This window comes from Pteropus medius, unplaced genomic scaffold, assembly GCF_902729225.1.
Source record: "Pteropus medius unplaced genomic scaffold, Ma_sr-lr_union100, whole genome shotgun sequence".
NCBI lineage: Eukaryota > Metazoa > Chordata > Mammalia > Chiroptera > Pteropodidae > Pteropus > Pteropus medius.
Genome location: NW_024355205.1, coordinates 31,509,053 through 31,526,394, shown reverse-complemented (window position 1 = coordinate 31,526,394; position 17,342 = coordinate 31,509,053). Strand labels below are relative to the sequence as shown.

Genomic DNA, 17,342 nt, shown 5'->3' with positions numbered 1-17,342 from the left:
AAAACAATTGACTCTGGTTCTGGAAAGTTCACTCAGTGTTGTTAAGCACCTATTATATTTGTCCTATGAGGTTTATAGAAAGTTTGAAGACATAAAGGAAAATGTTATTAGCTGATAAAAATCATATCCTATAAAAGTAGAGGCTTCTACCAAGATGTAAATCAGAAAAACTAATGTAAGCTTATAACTTTAGAAATAAAACTTTCCAGCCCTTTGATACGAATCTCCACTAAAAGGAACTTGGACTCTATGTAAAACAGCTGATTCCATATCTTGGGATAGGAAGAATGAAAATGTCTGAAATATGTGGTTGCCAGAAACCAAAAAAAATGAAAATAGGGATGATGTTGAAAGAACAAGAGTCAGCTTAAAGGGTGTGCTACTAGTTTGTGAATAGTTGAATATTATTTGGACATGTTGAGGGTGGGCAACCATTAGTTTATGATGATACTCAAAGAGAAAAGGTCATTTAAGTTATAAAAAAAATTAAAACAAGATGTTAATATTTTATTAATGTAATAAATGTGGACGTTTTTATTATACCTGTCTATTTGTATGAGCAGGAAAAAAACATTACCCCCTTGATCACACATGTTCAGAGAGAAAGATTTGGAGGTGGAGGTCTAACTTAGCCCTGTTGGTTACACACAAAGGATTCAAGAGTGAGTTCCAAAATGATAAGCCAGATGTTCTAGAGGAGTGTTAAAATTTCTGAGATTTTAGTCTTAAGCGTTCCTTCTCAATTTTTTTACTATTTTTAACTGCTGTATAAACGTAAATAACTCAAGTAAATGTAGTATTTAATAAAGTTTAATAACTGGTATAGATAGCCCCTCATTACTTTTTTTCACCAGAATTTTCTTGGTTATTCTCCCCTGTGCTAATCTGCCAGAAACAACCAGAATTGTGCCCCAGGGTGAGACTGGCAAGGACACAGCTGCCTTGGCCAAGTCAGGCTCCACTGGCCCCGCTTCCAATGAGCACTCTGCTCCAGAGTGAACCAAAGTTCACTCTCACTGTCTGTGACTCTAGGTCACTCATCTAGGCTTCAAATCTCAGGCAAGATTATTTGATTGGCCAAGTTTAAGTCACCCACCATTCTCTCACAGCCAGCGGTCAAGGAGAATCCTTTGGGCTGTCAGAGTGACCCCTTCAACAGTGGTGGACGCCCCAAACAGCAAGAGGATTCCCACACTTAGCAGCCCCCAGAGCACAAAGGTCCAACTCCATAGCTGAAATGACAAATGCAACTGCAAGCAGTTCAGGAAGATTAATAAAATCCCAGTGTTTTTTTTTTAAGTTCATGTTATGCTGACAGTTCCTCTTGGCTTATCTCCCTGAGCTTTTTACCAATTATCCAATACATAAATTTTGCCACTCTACTACCATCTTTTTAAAAGACAATCTCTGATAGTCATTCTTTCTCAAACCACGTAAACCTTGTATTTACCACAACCAAAGGCCATCTTCCTTTACCTGGAGCCAATTGCAAATATTTAAAAATTCATAAGTAGAAATAATCCAAATGTCCATCAGTAATGAATTGATGAAATATGGTCTAGTCACAAAAAGGAGTGAAGTTCTGACACGCTACAACGTTATGCTAAGTGAAAGAATGCAGTTTCATATGACCACATAGTTATGATTCCATTTATATGGAATGTCCAGAATAGGCATATCCGTACCAACAGAGAGATTAGTAGTCGCCTCGAGCTGTGGGGATAAATGTGTGTGGGAGTGATGACTAAAGGGTGCAGAGTTTCTTTTGGGGTAATGAGAATGTTCTAAAATTGATTGCAGTGATAGTTGCATCACCCATGAACATATCTAAAGCCATCGAATTGAATTGTATACTTTAAACGGGTGACTTATGTGGCATGTGAATTATATCTCAGTAAAACTGTTCCCCCAAAGAGATACACAACTCCTCTGTCACTAAAAATTTCAGTTTTTGAACTGCATCAAAATTACATTTTCTAACTTCTCATAAAATACAGTAAACTTATACTGCATATTCAGAATATGAAGTCACTTAAATAAATACAGATAGGACTTCCATGCTTTGTGACAGAAATTATATTAAAGGCTGTCTAGCTGAATAGCAATCCTAATCCTCAAATCCTCCATCTGCTAACCTGGTAATTCTCCTGGGTAAGCTTATTAAAAATGCTAACTCCTGAGCACAACCTGCACTCTGAGCATTGCAATAAAGGCATAGAGACTTTAATATTCTGAATTTATTTCGTTTTACAAAAAAAAGAAAAGGTTCGAGAACTGAAATATTTGTGAACATGGAAAGTCAAACTGCATTTAAAATTTTTCTGTACCACTTAACTCCAGAAATTTACATGAAAAGTTTTGTTATAGCACTGTCATTCGATACTTGCTGCTTTAATTATATGAAAACAAAACAAAACAAAAGATCTATCATAAAAAAATGACTTTAAATATTCAGCTGACAAATCTATTAGGTCCTCCACTTTTGTTTAAAGCCAAGTATCGGAAACCCTCCAATTTTGGAAAGGATTTCTCTTTCTCAGCATCCACAACAAATCAACCTTCTCAGTTGTGCCTTTGGTGCAATTGAGGATGTTTAAAGAACCCTAGTATGCTACTGGATAAGTGAAAGGTATGCCTTTCTTTTGCAAACGAGGGAAGGCTGGTGTTCAGAGGGGAGGTGGGAACACACTTAGGGATTCGTGTACTGAAGACCTTGATATTACTCCTGGCAGTCAGTAGCTTAGACACTGGAACTGAACGGGTTGCCGAATATAGACGAAAGCAATTAGAGTGAACAGACTCAGAGCACTGCACCACTGGACGACTTAGTCACCAAGTGAGAGAGAAGGAGCCAGTGAAGAAGCAGCCTTAGAAAGAAGGGGCAGTGAGTATGGGGCGGGCAGGGTGGGGAGCAGGAGAAAGATATGCCGCTGAAGCTGGGAGAAAGGTGTTTCAAGGAGCAAGGAGTGAGCTTCCCATTCTTTTCTCTTAGAAACCAAGTAGAGCAAGGAGAGATAAGTCTTAATCTTTGCATGTGGAGGCTCTGGGACCCCAAGCATGCCCCACCAAAATGCAAACATCCAAGATGGTGTGATGGCCCTGCAGGAGAATGAGGAGGCAGCAGCCCCAAAGCTGGATCTGCAAGACAAGATGTAAAAAATAAATGGAACCACTTTAAAATGGAATCAGAGCTGCCATCCCAGAAAAACCACCTTGCACATCTTATGTCTCAAACCTTTGGAATGTTAGAACAGGGCAAAGTAAACTTTGGACTGGGCTTAAAGCAACATTGTGTCTCAAACTGTTTGCAAGGACAAGAAAGCAGATATTCTGACTAGCTGGACTGAAAATTAAAAACATTGTTAAGAATTAGTGTCACTATGTTAGCTTATCTGCACCAATATCTGTGGATGTAACTGCTCCCCTTCACTTTCTCATAAATACCCCTTGCCTTTGTCTACTTATCAGAACACTATTTGGGTTTTACTTCAATCAGCACTTCCCAAATAGCTATTATTTTTTATTTCAAATAAATGCTGTTGCTTCTCACTTTGAAAGATCTTTTATTTTTACATTACAAACAGCATGTCCAGCAAGAGGGAACTGAAGAGGCTAATGCTTCTACTTGCTTTCAGAGTTTTCCACCTGGGAAGAAACAGTTTGGATAATAAAAATTCCTGGAGTCCACTGAGGAACCGGTGAGGCTCAGAGACCTGCTGTATTAGTTTGCTAGGGCTATTGTAACAGACCAGATGGCTTAAACAACATAGTCCACAGCAGGGGCCCTGAACCTCAGCATTACTGACACTCTGGGCCAGATGATTCTGTCGTGGGGGCTGTCCTGTGCCAGTGCATTGTAGGATGTTGAGCAGCATTCCTGTTCTCTACTCACTCGATGCCAGTAACCATTCTCAATTCTAACAATCAAAAATGTCTCCACCATTTTACATCCTCACAACAATGCACAAAAGTTCCCATTTCTCTACGACTTAGCCACCACTTGTTATTTTCTGTTGTGGTTGTTTTTTAAATAGTAACCATCCTAATGGATGTGATGTGATATCTTATTGCAGTTTTGATGTGCATTTTCCTAATGATTTAATGATGTTGAACATCTTTTCTTATGCTTGTTGGCCTTTTATATATCTTCCTTGGAGAAATGTCTATTAAATTCCTTTGCCCATTTTTAATCCACTGATCTTTTTACTGTCTCTATAGTTTTTTCTTTTCCAGAACGTCGTAAAGTTGGAATTATACAACATGTAGCTTTTTTAAATTGGCTTCTTTCACTCTGCAATATGCACTTAAGTTTTCTCCATTCTTTTCATAGCTTGTTAACTCGATTACTTTTTATCACTGAATAATATTCCATCGTATGATGTACCACAGTTTATCTATTCACCTATTGAAAGACATCTTGATTGCTCCCAATTTTTGGCAATTATAAATTTAAGAAATTAAAAATGGCTTACAGAAAAATTGCAAGAATACAAAAACCTTCCAAATAACCTTCATCTAGATTTCCTAATTAACATCTCCCTCCAGTTTGCTGTTTACTCTCTCTTGCTCCCTTGCTCTGTACATGCACTCATTTCTAAATCATAAGAGAGTAATATCCAGACATCATATCATTTTTATCCATAAATATTTCAGTGTGTATTTCCTTAAGAACTAAGACAGAACCAAATGCCCACTGTGGATATTGCCCAGAGTAGATAATTAAGCCTCAGCTGTCAAGGAAAGAAATAACGTGGTTCTTTAATTTCATTTAATACAAGAAATGTTATTTGCTTAATCGAGAAGAGCCCCTTCAAAAAGGAGCTTAGGTAACAAACTGGATGTATGTACTCATTTACTGTGTTCTCCTTTTGAGAATGGCATGGGCCAAATGATCCAGTATCAACCTCGCCCAAAGCTTGAGTTGTCTCTGGACAAACCCTAAGGTCAAAAGGTCATCAAGGGATATCCCTAGGTGGTGGGCATTTTAAACAGAAGCACCCTAACATCTCATTACAAAGCTGCCTTTGGAGTTGGATTTGCCTTAAAATCAATTCTCTCTGTAAAGCATTTTAGATGGTTCTCTACCAAATAGTGGTAAGTGACAGTTTTAATGTATTTTGAGTTTTGTTGCTGAATTTTTTGACAATTAAAGAGCAGTGACAGGAAGGAGGCAAACTCTCCTTGTTCTGGCCTTTTTAACGTATCAAAACATTTTGATTGACTATAATTAATGATACTGTATTGTGTCCTTGAAATTTGCTAAGAGAGTAGATTGCATCTTCACCCTCCTCCCCCAAAAAAAGAAAGAAAAAAAAGAAAAAAGATAAACAGTAACTACATGAGGTGCAGGATATGTCAATTAGTTTGTGGTGATTACTTCACAATGTATACGTATATCAAACTATCAAGTTGTACACCTTAAATATATACAATTCTTATTTGTCAATTATACCTCAATAAAGCTGGAAACAAATTTTGAAGCATGAGAAAAGCATAGTGCGGTTGTGCAGTGATTTCAATAAACATGCTGAGTAAATGTAATATGGGCTGGAAACAATTCAAATCTTGACTCCCAGGCAGCTGATACACATTTGTTTTCTCGACTAGTGGCCTGCAATTAGAGGGAGGTATATACATTATTCATAATTTCAAGGAACAGAAAGTGCTGTACATTAGCACCAGTCAAATGCAGATAATTCAGGCTCGTGACAATAAACCATCAATTAATTCAATGCCAAAAATGAAAATTAGATATCCTGGGTAAGGGAAGGCAGTTTACCATTAGCAAAGATCCACAAATTCTGTATGTGGCCCTTACTGACCGTCTTAGAATAATTCAATAACTGGGTAATCTGCCTGGGAAGAGGGAAAAGGAAAAAATACCCAAATGAATGTGAATCTTCTCTTTTCTATGAAACCTTTCCCTTAGCATTTAGTGCTGTACTCTGTAAACCTACCCACTTCTTTATTTTAAAGCTGACGCTCTCTGCATCAAACTCTTCCTTGATCAAATGGAGTAAAATATTGATTCAGATGTCACTCAGAGAGGAAAGCATTTTCATGGTTGTTCTAAAAATTGTGGATCCAGAAGATACCATTTGCAAATGTCATTGGACAATATTCAGTTTTAGGATCCAGACTGAATCATAAATCAATCTTCAAGGAAGTGTGATTTTTGGTTACTATGGCAACTTATTGGGGAAAAAAATGAACTTCTTTGCAGTCATCACAGAACCGGCAAACAAAAAGGAAAAAAAAACCCTCACTTGCTTTAGTCAAAGTGTGAAATTACATCTGAGAGTACAAAGAAAAAAGAGGTTGCTTTTGCAGTAACACACTCCTTGTGGTAGTCAGTAAATATTTGATATAATTATAAAGTCGAGAAGTTTGCGTTTTCGTAACTTTTAAAAATATCATCTATTTTCCACCCACTCAGTAACATAATTAGTAAAGGTTTTGGTGCCCTGACTAAATTCTTACCAACTGTCTACTTTCCTCCTGTTTATGGGAAAATTTGTTTCAAATGCTCAACTATATTGTGAGAGACTCATGAAAAAGATGCTCTAAACTAGGAAATACCACATATATCCAATTCAACGTACTTTCACTTAAAACCAGTCCTTATGTGTAAGATTATACTACATCTCAGCTGATAAACTTGAGGTAATAATTAGACTTTGTGGAAAACAACGGACCGAGGTTCACATGTGATTTTAATAATGACATAACCTAAATATGGTTAAGAATGTTATACTAAAAACAGAACACATTTTTGCCTTAAAACCACATTTTTGAGTCGAGTTTAATTAAGCAAGGTAATACAACCATATTAAAAATGCTAGTCAACCTGTGTTTATTCTGACTCTAAATCTGATATTTTAACATCTTATTACAATCACTAGGACTGCTGACTGAAGAATATGTAGCCACCTTTTTTAAAAAGAAAAGAACTATTATTACAACATGGTAGACTCTTTCTGCCTATAACTACACTGAACAAGAATGCTTTGGTTTATCATTCGACCTGCTGACTTAAAAGTCTATGTATTGCTCTGAAGGACATCATTAGCACAATTGGTGAAACTGGAACACAAAACTGTAACATTAAATAATATTGTATCGATGTTAAATCTGCTGATTTTGGTAACTGCTATGGCGACAGAAGAGAATGTCCTTGTTCTGATGAAATACTGAAGTACTTTGGGGTAAAGAGATGTGATACATGCAATTACTTTTAAATGATTCCGAAAAAAAAAAGTACCTATACAGAGAGAGAATGGTAAAGCAATGTGGCAACTCTGATAGCTAGATCAATAGCAGGAATGGCCCATCTCTACATTTCTTATACATTAGAAACATAATCCAATCAGGTAGCTAGTGTACGCTTTGCAGCTGAAAGTGTTTTTTATGGATACCTTGGCTGACTCCAATTTACCTTCTACACATACAGAATCATACTATAAAACAGGTCCTCTAAAAAGAGAAACAGACTTACAGTTCTAGTCCTAGATTTGCCATTTACCAACTTAACCAAGTCATTTAACTACTTGGAACTGAAGTATAATTATTAATAAGATATAAACATCACGTTAAAATTTTGATGTGATGAAACCTTTGTAAAATGAAAAGTGCTATACAACTATGAGTGGTTTTAAAACTGTATTGATGCTTTTATGCTGTGTTTAACACTTGTAGAAACACTATTTTCTTTCACACAGTTCTTTTATGTTCATTGTTTGCTTATAAGGAAATCCCTCTGCATTAGAATTTAAACCTCTGTGCACCAACAGAGAAGGTAATAAATTTTTACACTGTCTATATCTCGGAAGCTTAGAACAGCTAGTTCCTATTTCTGGCTCTCTTTAGATCTAGTCATAATAAAAATTTTACTCAGAGTGCCAGGCACTGTGCCAATGGTTTTACATACATTGTGCAATTCTCACAAAAACTCGGTAAATATGATGCAATTATTTCATCATATGTAAAATAGGAAAAACAACAGCATTGACCTTAAAGGGCTGTTGTAATGATTAAGAGACTATACATAAAGCACTTAGTACAGTGCCTGGCAGAAGTGCTAAATACACGTTTACCATTTATTAGTACTCTCATAAACAGACACAGGGAAAAAGCACATGGAAGAAATAAGATTTTAAACCCAGGTATGATGCCCCAAGTTTCTCTTTCGTATTTTTAATTACCTCCCCGTCGTATATTCCCATTACGGTGACTGAACTTAAAGCCAGCAGACGCCTATTTTGATTTTGTCCTCGACTGTCCTCGCCCTCTACCAACGCCTGGCTAAGCGAGCCTCTCACTAAGTGCTTGCTAAATTCATGAAAGGCTAGTTTTCTAGTCTGGGTTAGGCCATCCTGGGTTAGGTCGACCTTTCACGTCTCTGCGCTGGTGTCCCGGTCTGCAGACCCGGAAAAGGCCGTTCAGGTCCTGTTCTGGGAAACGTACTCTCTGCCCCTCCCAAGAATTAGTTACTGAGGGCCATCACTTTCCAAACCCCTAAGACTTCAAAGGCCCCAACCTCCACTGACAGCACTCCGCAACAGCACCGACACGCCTCTGTTCCGGTGCTGCTCGCACCCCGCCTCCTTCGCGGGAGGCGCCCGCGCATGAGCGCGGCGGAGCCCAAAGCGCGCCGCACTTCCGGGAGTGTGAACTACATTTCCCACAATCCCAATCGACCGGACCACCTCCCGCTAGAGGTGGGGACGGAGACGGAGCGGATCGCCCTGGGCAAAACGGATCCTCCCAGAATATGCTGCCTGTGTCCTCTTGGGTTGAGTTCGTTTTAAGAGACATTCTTGGATCCAATAGTAAGGTAGGATATGTCCCAAGTAGGTATGATTCTGCCCTCCGCCGCTTCCTCAAGTCCCCTCAGGATAAAACGACAGATGGTCTAGTCCAGTGAGGACACTCGCCCCCTGCCGCCCAGAGTCGCCGGGCGAGTGAAGGACAGACCGCGCACGCATGCGCAGAGGCGCAGCATGGGGGCGGAAGCCGGCGGGCCCCTTACCCACGTCTGTGGTGAGTAGGGGGCGGGGTGGGGCGTGTCCCTTATCGGGACTGACCGCTCCCCGACAACGACCACAGCGCAACCACCACCATCCCAAGCGACTCCAAAAGCCATTTACCTTAATTGTCCAGAAAATTGGGGTCCTCAGTTTTAGGGTTTATACATCAAAATCACAGTTAAACCACTTGCATCATTTCATTGCCATTATCTACGTACAAGTCTTTCTTCTGTATTATACCATGCATTTTCAAAATTACAGCTAACATGTTGGGACCACCTTGGTTTTCTGGCGTATCATGAATAGCTCCTTTCTAACAAGTCTTTCGGATGCTTGATTTTATTCAATTTAGTGTCAGACTAGGTACACACTTTGTCGTGTCCTGTTTCACGTGTGCAAATCTCATGAGAAGACTCCTTGAGACAATAAAGACAGTAATAACACTAAGAAATAGTGGTGCTGATGAAATTGACAATCTGCTGTGGATACAGACAATTAAACTTCTTGTGCTCTGACCATTTTGCTTACAACTCGCTACGTGACTTGGTTACTTTGCTTAACAGTCTAGGCCTACATTTTCTCATAAAATGAGAAGATTGGATTAGATGGTCACTAAGAACTTGCCTGCTCTAAAATTCTGTGGTTAGTGATTAGAATCCAAATTATATCACACTATGTTAATGCTAATATCATCAACTTCCATTTCTCTGCCCACATAAGTGAAATATAGCTTTATGAAATTTGGCAGCAGCCTTAGAAAGTACTGCCCCATACTGTATTTATAATTCCTTATTGCTGAAAGTATGAAATTAGCAGATAATACAACTTTCTTCACCTTATATTTGTTGTCGTTTTATAGATCATTGCTAGGAAGAACTCTGGATACAATAATGAACGCAATGTATGTGATGATGGCTCAGATCTTAAGATCTCATCTGATAAATGCTGCAGTGATTCCTAATCGAATGAAAATGCTTCCTTATCTTGGTGTAATTAGACATAGGATGATGTCAACTCATAAATCCAAAAAGGAGATGAGAGAATATTATAGACTGCTGAATCTAGATGAAGGATGCTCTGCAGATGATGTCAGGGAATCTTTTCGTAAGCTTGCCAAGCAATACCATCCAGACACTGGCTCTACTACAGCTGATTCTGCAACATTTATAAAGATCGAAGAAGCTTATAGGAAGGTGCTTTCCCATGTGATAGAACAAACAAATGCCAGGCAGAATAAAGTTGAAGAAGAAGAAGAAGAAAAATTCAAATATAAAACACCCCAACATCGGCATTATTTAAGTTTTGAAGGTATTGGTTTTGGAACTCCAAGTCAACGAGAGAAGCAATACAGGCAATTTAGAGCGGACCGTGCAACTGAGCAAGTGATGGAATATCAAAAGCAGAAACTACAAAGCCAGTATTTCATTGATAGTTTAGCTGTTAAAGATGTAAGACATAGTAAAGAACAAAAGATAACTCAAGCAATAGAGCGTTTAGTGGAGGATCTCATTCAGGAATCAATGGCAAAAGGAGATTTTGACAATCTCAGTGGGAAAGGAAAACCTCTAAAAAAATTTTCTGGCTGTTCATATATTGATCCCATGACCCACAACCTGAACAGAATATTGATAGATAATGGATACCAACCAGAGTGGATCCTAATGCAAAAGGAAATAAAGGATACTATTGATCAACTCAGAGAGGCAATTTTAGTGTCAAGGAAAAAACTTGGGAATCCAATGACACCAACTGAACAGAAACAGTGGAACCAAGTTTGTGAGCAGTTTCAAGAAAACATCAGAAAACTAAACAAGCGAATTAATGATTTTAATTTAATTGTTCCCCTCCTAACCAGGCAAAAAGTCCATTTTGATGCACAGAAGGAAATTGCCAAAGCCCAGGAAATATATGAGACCCTTATAAAAACAAAAGAAGTCACAGATCAAAATCCAAGTAACATTGATCAGGGAGAAGGGAAGAAAACACCTGGAGTCAAGAGAAGTTTTTTCAACTGGATGAATACATGGAAATTTATTAAAATATAACCATTTCATGTTCACGGTACTGCCCCAAATCATTTTCAGTTGTCTTGACATCACACATAGAGGCTGAGATTTATGGGTATAACACAGGAGTTTGAGAACCTCTTCACAGCTGGGTACTTTTCACAAAACTAACCACATCTCCAGTGATGTGTAAGTGAGAAAGCTGTAAGAAACTACATCAGGGATGTGTTCAGCCAGCTTTGCTCTGGGAATATAGCAAGAAAAGAAGAGAACTTACTTGTAAGAAAACAATTTAATCTATTTCAGAGTTTAACTCAGTCAGCAGGTAAAATGAGTTAGGACAGGGACTCAGACTGGGGATCATAAAAGAATATTCCAAAAGTGCAGTTTTAAGCTCTAATTTAAAAAGTCGCTTTTTGCCATCTTTAAACACAGGTACTTAGCAACAACAACAAAAATTAAAAACGTATTCTCAAAAGTCACAAAATTACAGAAGGTAGGCAAGTGAACCTCCAAATGATGTATGTTTTCTGCAAGTTTGCTTCATCTGTAAACCTTAGATTTTATTAAAGCTCAAAACTGTTCTAAGACTTTGGGACACTCTATATGGGTGGAAATGTTAGGATCAGGAAATTAGCCTAATAGAGTTACTGAACACACATACTCTCTCTCTCTTTCTCTCTCTCGGCCTTCTCTGTGGGTACTGAATTAAAAAAGAAAAAAATGCCAAATATCTGGATTGTACCTTTTCCTGCCTAACTTCATGATGCATTGGCTGCAGAAATCAATCAGCCAAACTAGTTGATTTTAGCTATTATAGAAATAGACTCTAATTTCCACTTTTAAAGAGTTGTGACTGAATTTTCTGACCTTTCAGAGGTGGAAAAAAAATTCCTTGGGCTCAATGGAAACTTAAGATTTCACTTCTGGCTTCATCTCTAATCAGCGATTGAAATGTTCAGTCTCTTTGTCTCATGTGGGACTCCCAGAGGTTTTTTCAGCCATGTGAAATCTCACTTTACTGTCTTAGGAATCCTTTAATAAAGACAAGATGTCATTTTGCAGCTTTGGCAAATGACAAGATTGACAATTATGAGATTGTTGTGTCCCATCCACTTTCAGAAAATCTGACATTTTTTAGTTCATGTAATTGCTTTAGACAGAGAATTGGACAACTAGAAGGATATGGAGAGTGGTCAAAAGGAGCAGGTGCGTTTCCTTATTTAATTCAGGGTACCATATTATGGATGCAGTTCAGAAGCATGGCACTTGCCACTCTGGTTTTGGAGAAACAGTTATTTTGTAAAGTATGCGATAATTAAAACAAACTACATATTCAAAAGGAAAATTCAGGGCTTTTTGCTTAGATGATTGGGCATTAATTGGTATAATATATGAGTATTTTGTTGAATGAGTTATCATTTGGTCTCTATAATGATAGTATTACTCTAAACAAAATTGTGAACGGTATGAATATAGCTTTATAGTAAGAGCTGAGTTCTAAAATATTTTAGAAGGCAATGATTCTAAATGAATCTTATTAAAAATGGGAATTAGATGTATGGTACCTAATGCATTGCAGCAACATATATAAAGGAAACTATTTTCAATACTGGATAATGGATGGGAAGGTTAAGTTACCAGAAAACTTTAATAAATCCTTAATTTCAGTACAGGACAGTTTATGTTTGTAAATGTTGACTGTATTAATAAAGTTAATTTTTATGATTATTCAATGGCCCATTGTATAAACAAATAATAATAACCATATTTTTGGCTGACCACCTAAATAAGTATCTTTTAAATTTTTATTTTTCAATTAGAGTTGACATTCAATATTATATTAGTTTCAGGTGTATAGCATCGTGGTCAGACATTTATATAATTTACAAAGTGATCCCCCTGATAAGTCTAGTACCCATGTGGCACTATACATAATTATTACAATATTATTGATGATATTCTCTATCCTTGTGACTATTTCGTAACTGCCAATTTGTACTTCTTAATCCCCTCACCATTTTTACGCAGCCCCCAAAACCCCCCAATCTGTTTTCATTTTGTTCACTTATTTTGTTCCTCACATTCCACATATATGTGAAATCATATGGCATTTGTCTTTCTATGTCTGACTTATTTCACTTAGCATAATACCCACTAAATCCATCCAAGTTGTTACAAATGGTAATATATCATTTTTATTTTTATGGCTGAGTAATATTCCAAGTGCTTTCTACCTTTTTTGACTAACGATATCAAAACTGACTATGACATAGATTATTCTTGTTAAGGAGGCAAATTCACTTATGTAAAAATCTTATGTAAATAAGATTCACTTATTTAAGTAACAAAACTCCAGATAAGAAAAGATTTTGGCCAGTTTATTGGAATCTGACACTAATCTCTCTTATGAGGCAGCATTGACTTTTTCCTGTTAGTTTTTCACCTTCTAATTTGGTCAGCTTTTCAGGTGTAGTAGTAATTTATCAAGATTTCTGAACACAGTAAAGGCCGTATCAGACTCTGCCTTGTTCCCAGCCTTTCCACAGCTCCTTTCTTCAAATCGTAGAGCTGCGGTGGCTTTTGACAGCTCTGTGAAATGGTTTTGCCGTTTTCTGTGTGCCCCAGGCTTGGCCTCAGTAGTTTGGTATCTCAAGACGATAGTTTTCAGTTCTTTGATACAATGACTACATTACTATTCATTTTCTTTATCTGCAGCCAGGACATAGCCTTACTTTTGGGGGTACCCCTCCCAAAGATGAAAGTCCCCTCTAACCTGTCTCTATGGCTGGGGCTTATTACTTCCTAACATACTTTCCTGCTGCCAACTGCCTGGGTCCCCGTCACGGGGCCTCAGCCACCTTTTGGGACACTCCCAATACCTCTCAGACACGGCCGATGGTGATTCGCCTGTTCCTAGAATTAGTGCCTTTCCTTTTCCACAACGTTCTGTTCATCAACACACATTTTCTGAAGTCCTGAAAGGGAACCCACCATTCCACCACCTGGATTCTCAGAAATCAGTAACTGAGACAAGTGGAACCCTCAGCCCCCAAAATTATCCTCAGGTACTCACTTTTCTTGGTATTACTGCTGTTGTCACCACCTCGGCTCCAGGTGGGGGACACCTGGCTCCTTCTCCAGCCTAAGGGCAGACCCACAAATGTGGTCACGACACTTCTTGCCCAACTGAGACAAGACTAGAACATCAAATTACAACTTTCCTCACGATTCGAGGATGACAGAAGGGAAGGGAAGACTCCACTCTGGCCCGTGGCCCTCTCCAGTTTGCCTCTGAGCCCAGTCCCAAGCCTCCTTTGGCCTCTCATTCTCTTGCCTCTGGGACAGCCCTAAAGTGCCCTAAGCATACCCCCACTCCTCCAAATCTAGACCTAGGAAGGTAAGGTCTATGGGATTTTCTTTCCTGCCAAGACCAGTTTCAAAGATCTGGCTTCCTCTTCAAGGACCCCTATTTTCTCTAGATAACTGATGTATGCCATTGTCCCCCAGCCCTACTAAATGAAAGATCCTACTTAAAGGTCTCAACAGGGCAGATACATCCGAATACATGCCAGTAAACTTAACATTATTACAAGAGAGACCTACTCAGTGGCGGGGCAGGGTCCTTCTTGGTGCATCTTGAGAACGTTCTAGCAAGGAGCATGTGGTTCAGTGGTGATTTGGTTTGGGCATTTATAGCTGGGCTTCTTGCTCTTTCTGGTTTTATCTCTGTGGGTGATCCTGGTTCTGTGGCTTCGTCCTCTCAGCTTTTCCATTTAGCCACACTTTATACCATAATTTGCCCAGTTGAGCCCTAAGACTCTCAGTGAGCTTTGCTTAAATGATGTATTGGATGGCTGTTGTACTTTTGCTGCCTGTCATCCTCCAAACAGTCCATATTGATGGTGGCATGTGTCATTCGTCTGAGGATGATGTTCCCAGCACAAGAAATCAGACTTTTAAAGTTGGCCTTGGCAGGAGAGAAAACCCCTAATTTTCTAAAATATGTTAAGAAATGCACATGTGGCCTAGGCTCTGCCAACAAGACCTGTCCTTGGGAGATGTGGGTTCAGAATGAGGCATGGGAGGAAATGCATTGGCTCTATGTCACTTAGCTGGTGCAGGAAGGCAGTGGCTGCCCGGGGGAGCCCCTGGCACAGAAGTGGTGTCAGTGTCGGTAGCAGTGACAGCGAGGGTCCTGGCTTGTACTGCATGGTCGTGTCCACAGTAGCTTTGGTGTTTTTCTCACCAGGCCAGTTCTTCAGTGTGGTTTTAGGCATTGTCCCTGGGAACAACCTTGGGCCACTTTCTCCAGCCCTCCCCAAAGTTTCGGTGTCCTTTAATAAACTCCTTTTCTGCTTAACACTGCTAGAGTGGGGGCTGCTGTTTATAACGAAGAACTGTGACTGATACAGTTGAGTTCATGGGAATCTCATGGCTTTGGGATAAATAGGAACTATGAACTGGATTATAGTGCATGGGCCACAAAGACTGGTTCAACTCTCAGCTCTGCCACTTCGTAGGTGTGTGATTCTGGGCAAATTACAAAACCCCACTGACCTACAAGACTTCTCAGGTGTAAATAGGAATAATGGTCAGTGATTGCCAGGATTTAATGAGATATTATATGTAAAGATCCAGCACGATTACTGATACACAGTGAGGACTCGATTCGAAGTATTAAGTTATGGACACTGCTGTGCTAATATAATAATAAATAGAGGTTCTTATTGTTTTCAAGATTTGTTGAAAAAAGTTCTTCAGTGGAGGGAATATTGATTTCAAAGCTGATCTTTCCAGTTTCAATTTCCTTAATTCTCTGTCAAGCCTTCAGCTAGCAGGAGGCTTTAAATGAAAATGTAGAAGCCAGACAAGAGAGACCACATATTGTATGATTCCATTTATATGTCCAGAATAGGCAAATCTATAGAGACAGAAAATAGATTAGTGGTTGCCTTGGTCTGTACAGTTCGGGATGAAATGAGGAACGACTAATGGTTCTGGGTTGTCTTTTGAGAGTGATAAAAATGTTCTAGAACTGAGTGTGGTAATGGTTGCAAAACTCTGAACACACTAAGAACCACTGAATTGTGCACTTTAAATGAGTGAATTTTATGATACGTGAAAGCGGTTTTTAAAAAAATAAATAAATAAATAAGTAAAAGAAAATGAGTTTGGTAGGTTGCTACTTTTCTAAAACCAAGAAATGTCTTCCGGAGCATAAGAAACGAGAACTGTTCTGAATTGCATTAAGAATAAAAATGACTAGCAATGTTTTAATTTAAATTTAGATGCTTTTGCATCTACAGCTAAAGTTGATTATTACTGTTAAAAAAACAAAATTCAGCCGAGTAAATCTGAAGATCTAATTGGCTTTAATTAAGTGATTCATGAATGGTGCAGCATCCCATCAGCAACTAGAAGGGCATTCTGAGCGGCTGCAGGAAATGGAACGTTTTTACAGGAAGAAGAGTAGGACAAGGGAGCTAGTAACAAAAGAAAGGGTAATTCTTGAGCCTGGATATCTTTTCTTTGGGGGAAGAGAAAGGGAAGGGTTTTTTGTTTTGTTTTGTTTTGTTTTAATCGTGTAGATGGCCTCTTCTTTCTATGGGGGATGGACAGGGACTGTGAGACAGAATACCTTACTGGTGCTTGACCAGAAAATTCCAGACTGGTCGATTAAGCTTATATTTCTGGGAGAGGCTGAAACTGCAAATTAGCGGTATTAAATCTACGTTTGGTATCATGGGCTTTTAGTACAAGTGATGCAATTTTGGGCCTGTGGAGTTTTTTTCTTTAACATAATTTACAAGTTTCTGCCAAACCTCCGCAAATCTTTGTTAATATTCTCAAGCATTTGCTATTGTGCGTTTCTTACAACAATTAGCTACTCTTATCAAACTGAGTGGTGGCCTGACTTAAATGAGAATCTACAAATTGGATCCACAAAACGACTGAGAGAAAGTAATCTTTAATTACATATACAAAACCTTTTATTCCCAAACTCAGGAGGGGATAAAGCAGTAGCGAGGATGTCAGTCCCTACTGCTTCCCCTTACACATCATGTTGTCCACGACCTGTGGGGAGGGAGAGTTCTAAAGAGTCTACCTGCTCTCTCTTTCTTCTCTCCAACACCCAAGAAAAAGTGTCCTGAGAAGTCACGACTCCATGGCCTTCTGGACACGGGTGCCAGGGAGCTGGCCTAGGGAGGAAGAGTGCCTGTGCATGCCTTTGGCTCGGTCCCATTCTTACAAACTTGAATATCTTGAGAGGTTTGGGAGATACCCATAAACTTATCACTTACAGTGC

General features: G+C 38.8%; 2 protein-coding genes across 5 annotated transcripts; one reads left to right on the top strand and one right to left on the bottom strand.

Moving 5' to 3' along the window:
• Positions 1-792: 792 nt before the first annotated feature.
• Positions 793-8,880, bottom strand: LOC120598635 (uncharacterized). Of its 3 annotated transcripts, none has more exons than XM_039857582.1 (3): positions 8,537-8,880; positions 5,453-5,611; positions 793-1,232 (listed from the first exon to the last, which is right to left on the bottom strand). In XM_039857582.1, exons 1-3 carry the CDS (start codon positions 8,812-8,814, stop codon positions 1,196-1,198), a joined length of 474 nt encoding a protein of 157 aa, XP_039713516.1. In that variant the 5' UTR covers positions 8,815-8,880; the 3' UTR covers positions 793-1,195. The 3 variants fall into 3 exon arrangements, 2 of the variants coding, with proteins under 2 accessions (XP_039713516.1, XP_039713515.1); XR_005651673.1 differs by lacking the exon at positions 793-1,232 and adding an exon at positions 1,602-3,138 and having other exon boundaries at positions 8,202-8,705; XM_039857581.1 differs by lacking the exon at positions 793-1,232 and adding an exon at positions 1,602-3,138.
• On the top strand, positions 8,689-12,712 carry DNAJC28 (DnaJ heat shock protein family (Hsp40) member C28). 2 transcript variants are annotated; one of them, XM_039857572.1, is made up of 2 exons: positions 8,689-8,833; positions 9,886-12,712. In XM_039857572.1, exon 2 carries the CDS (start codon positions 9,917-9,919, stop codon positions 11,069-11,071), a length of 1,155 nt encoding a protein of 384 aa, XP_039713506.1. In that variant the 5' UTR covers positions 8,689-8,833; positions 9,886-9,916; the 3' UTR covers positions 11,072-12,712. The 2 variants fall into 2 exon arrangements, with proteins under 2 accessions (XP_039713506.1, XP_039713507.1); XM_039857573.1 differs by lacking the exon at positions 8,689-8,833 and adding an exon at positions 8,897-9,039.
• Positions 12,713-17,342: the final 4,630 nt, after the last annotated feature.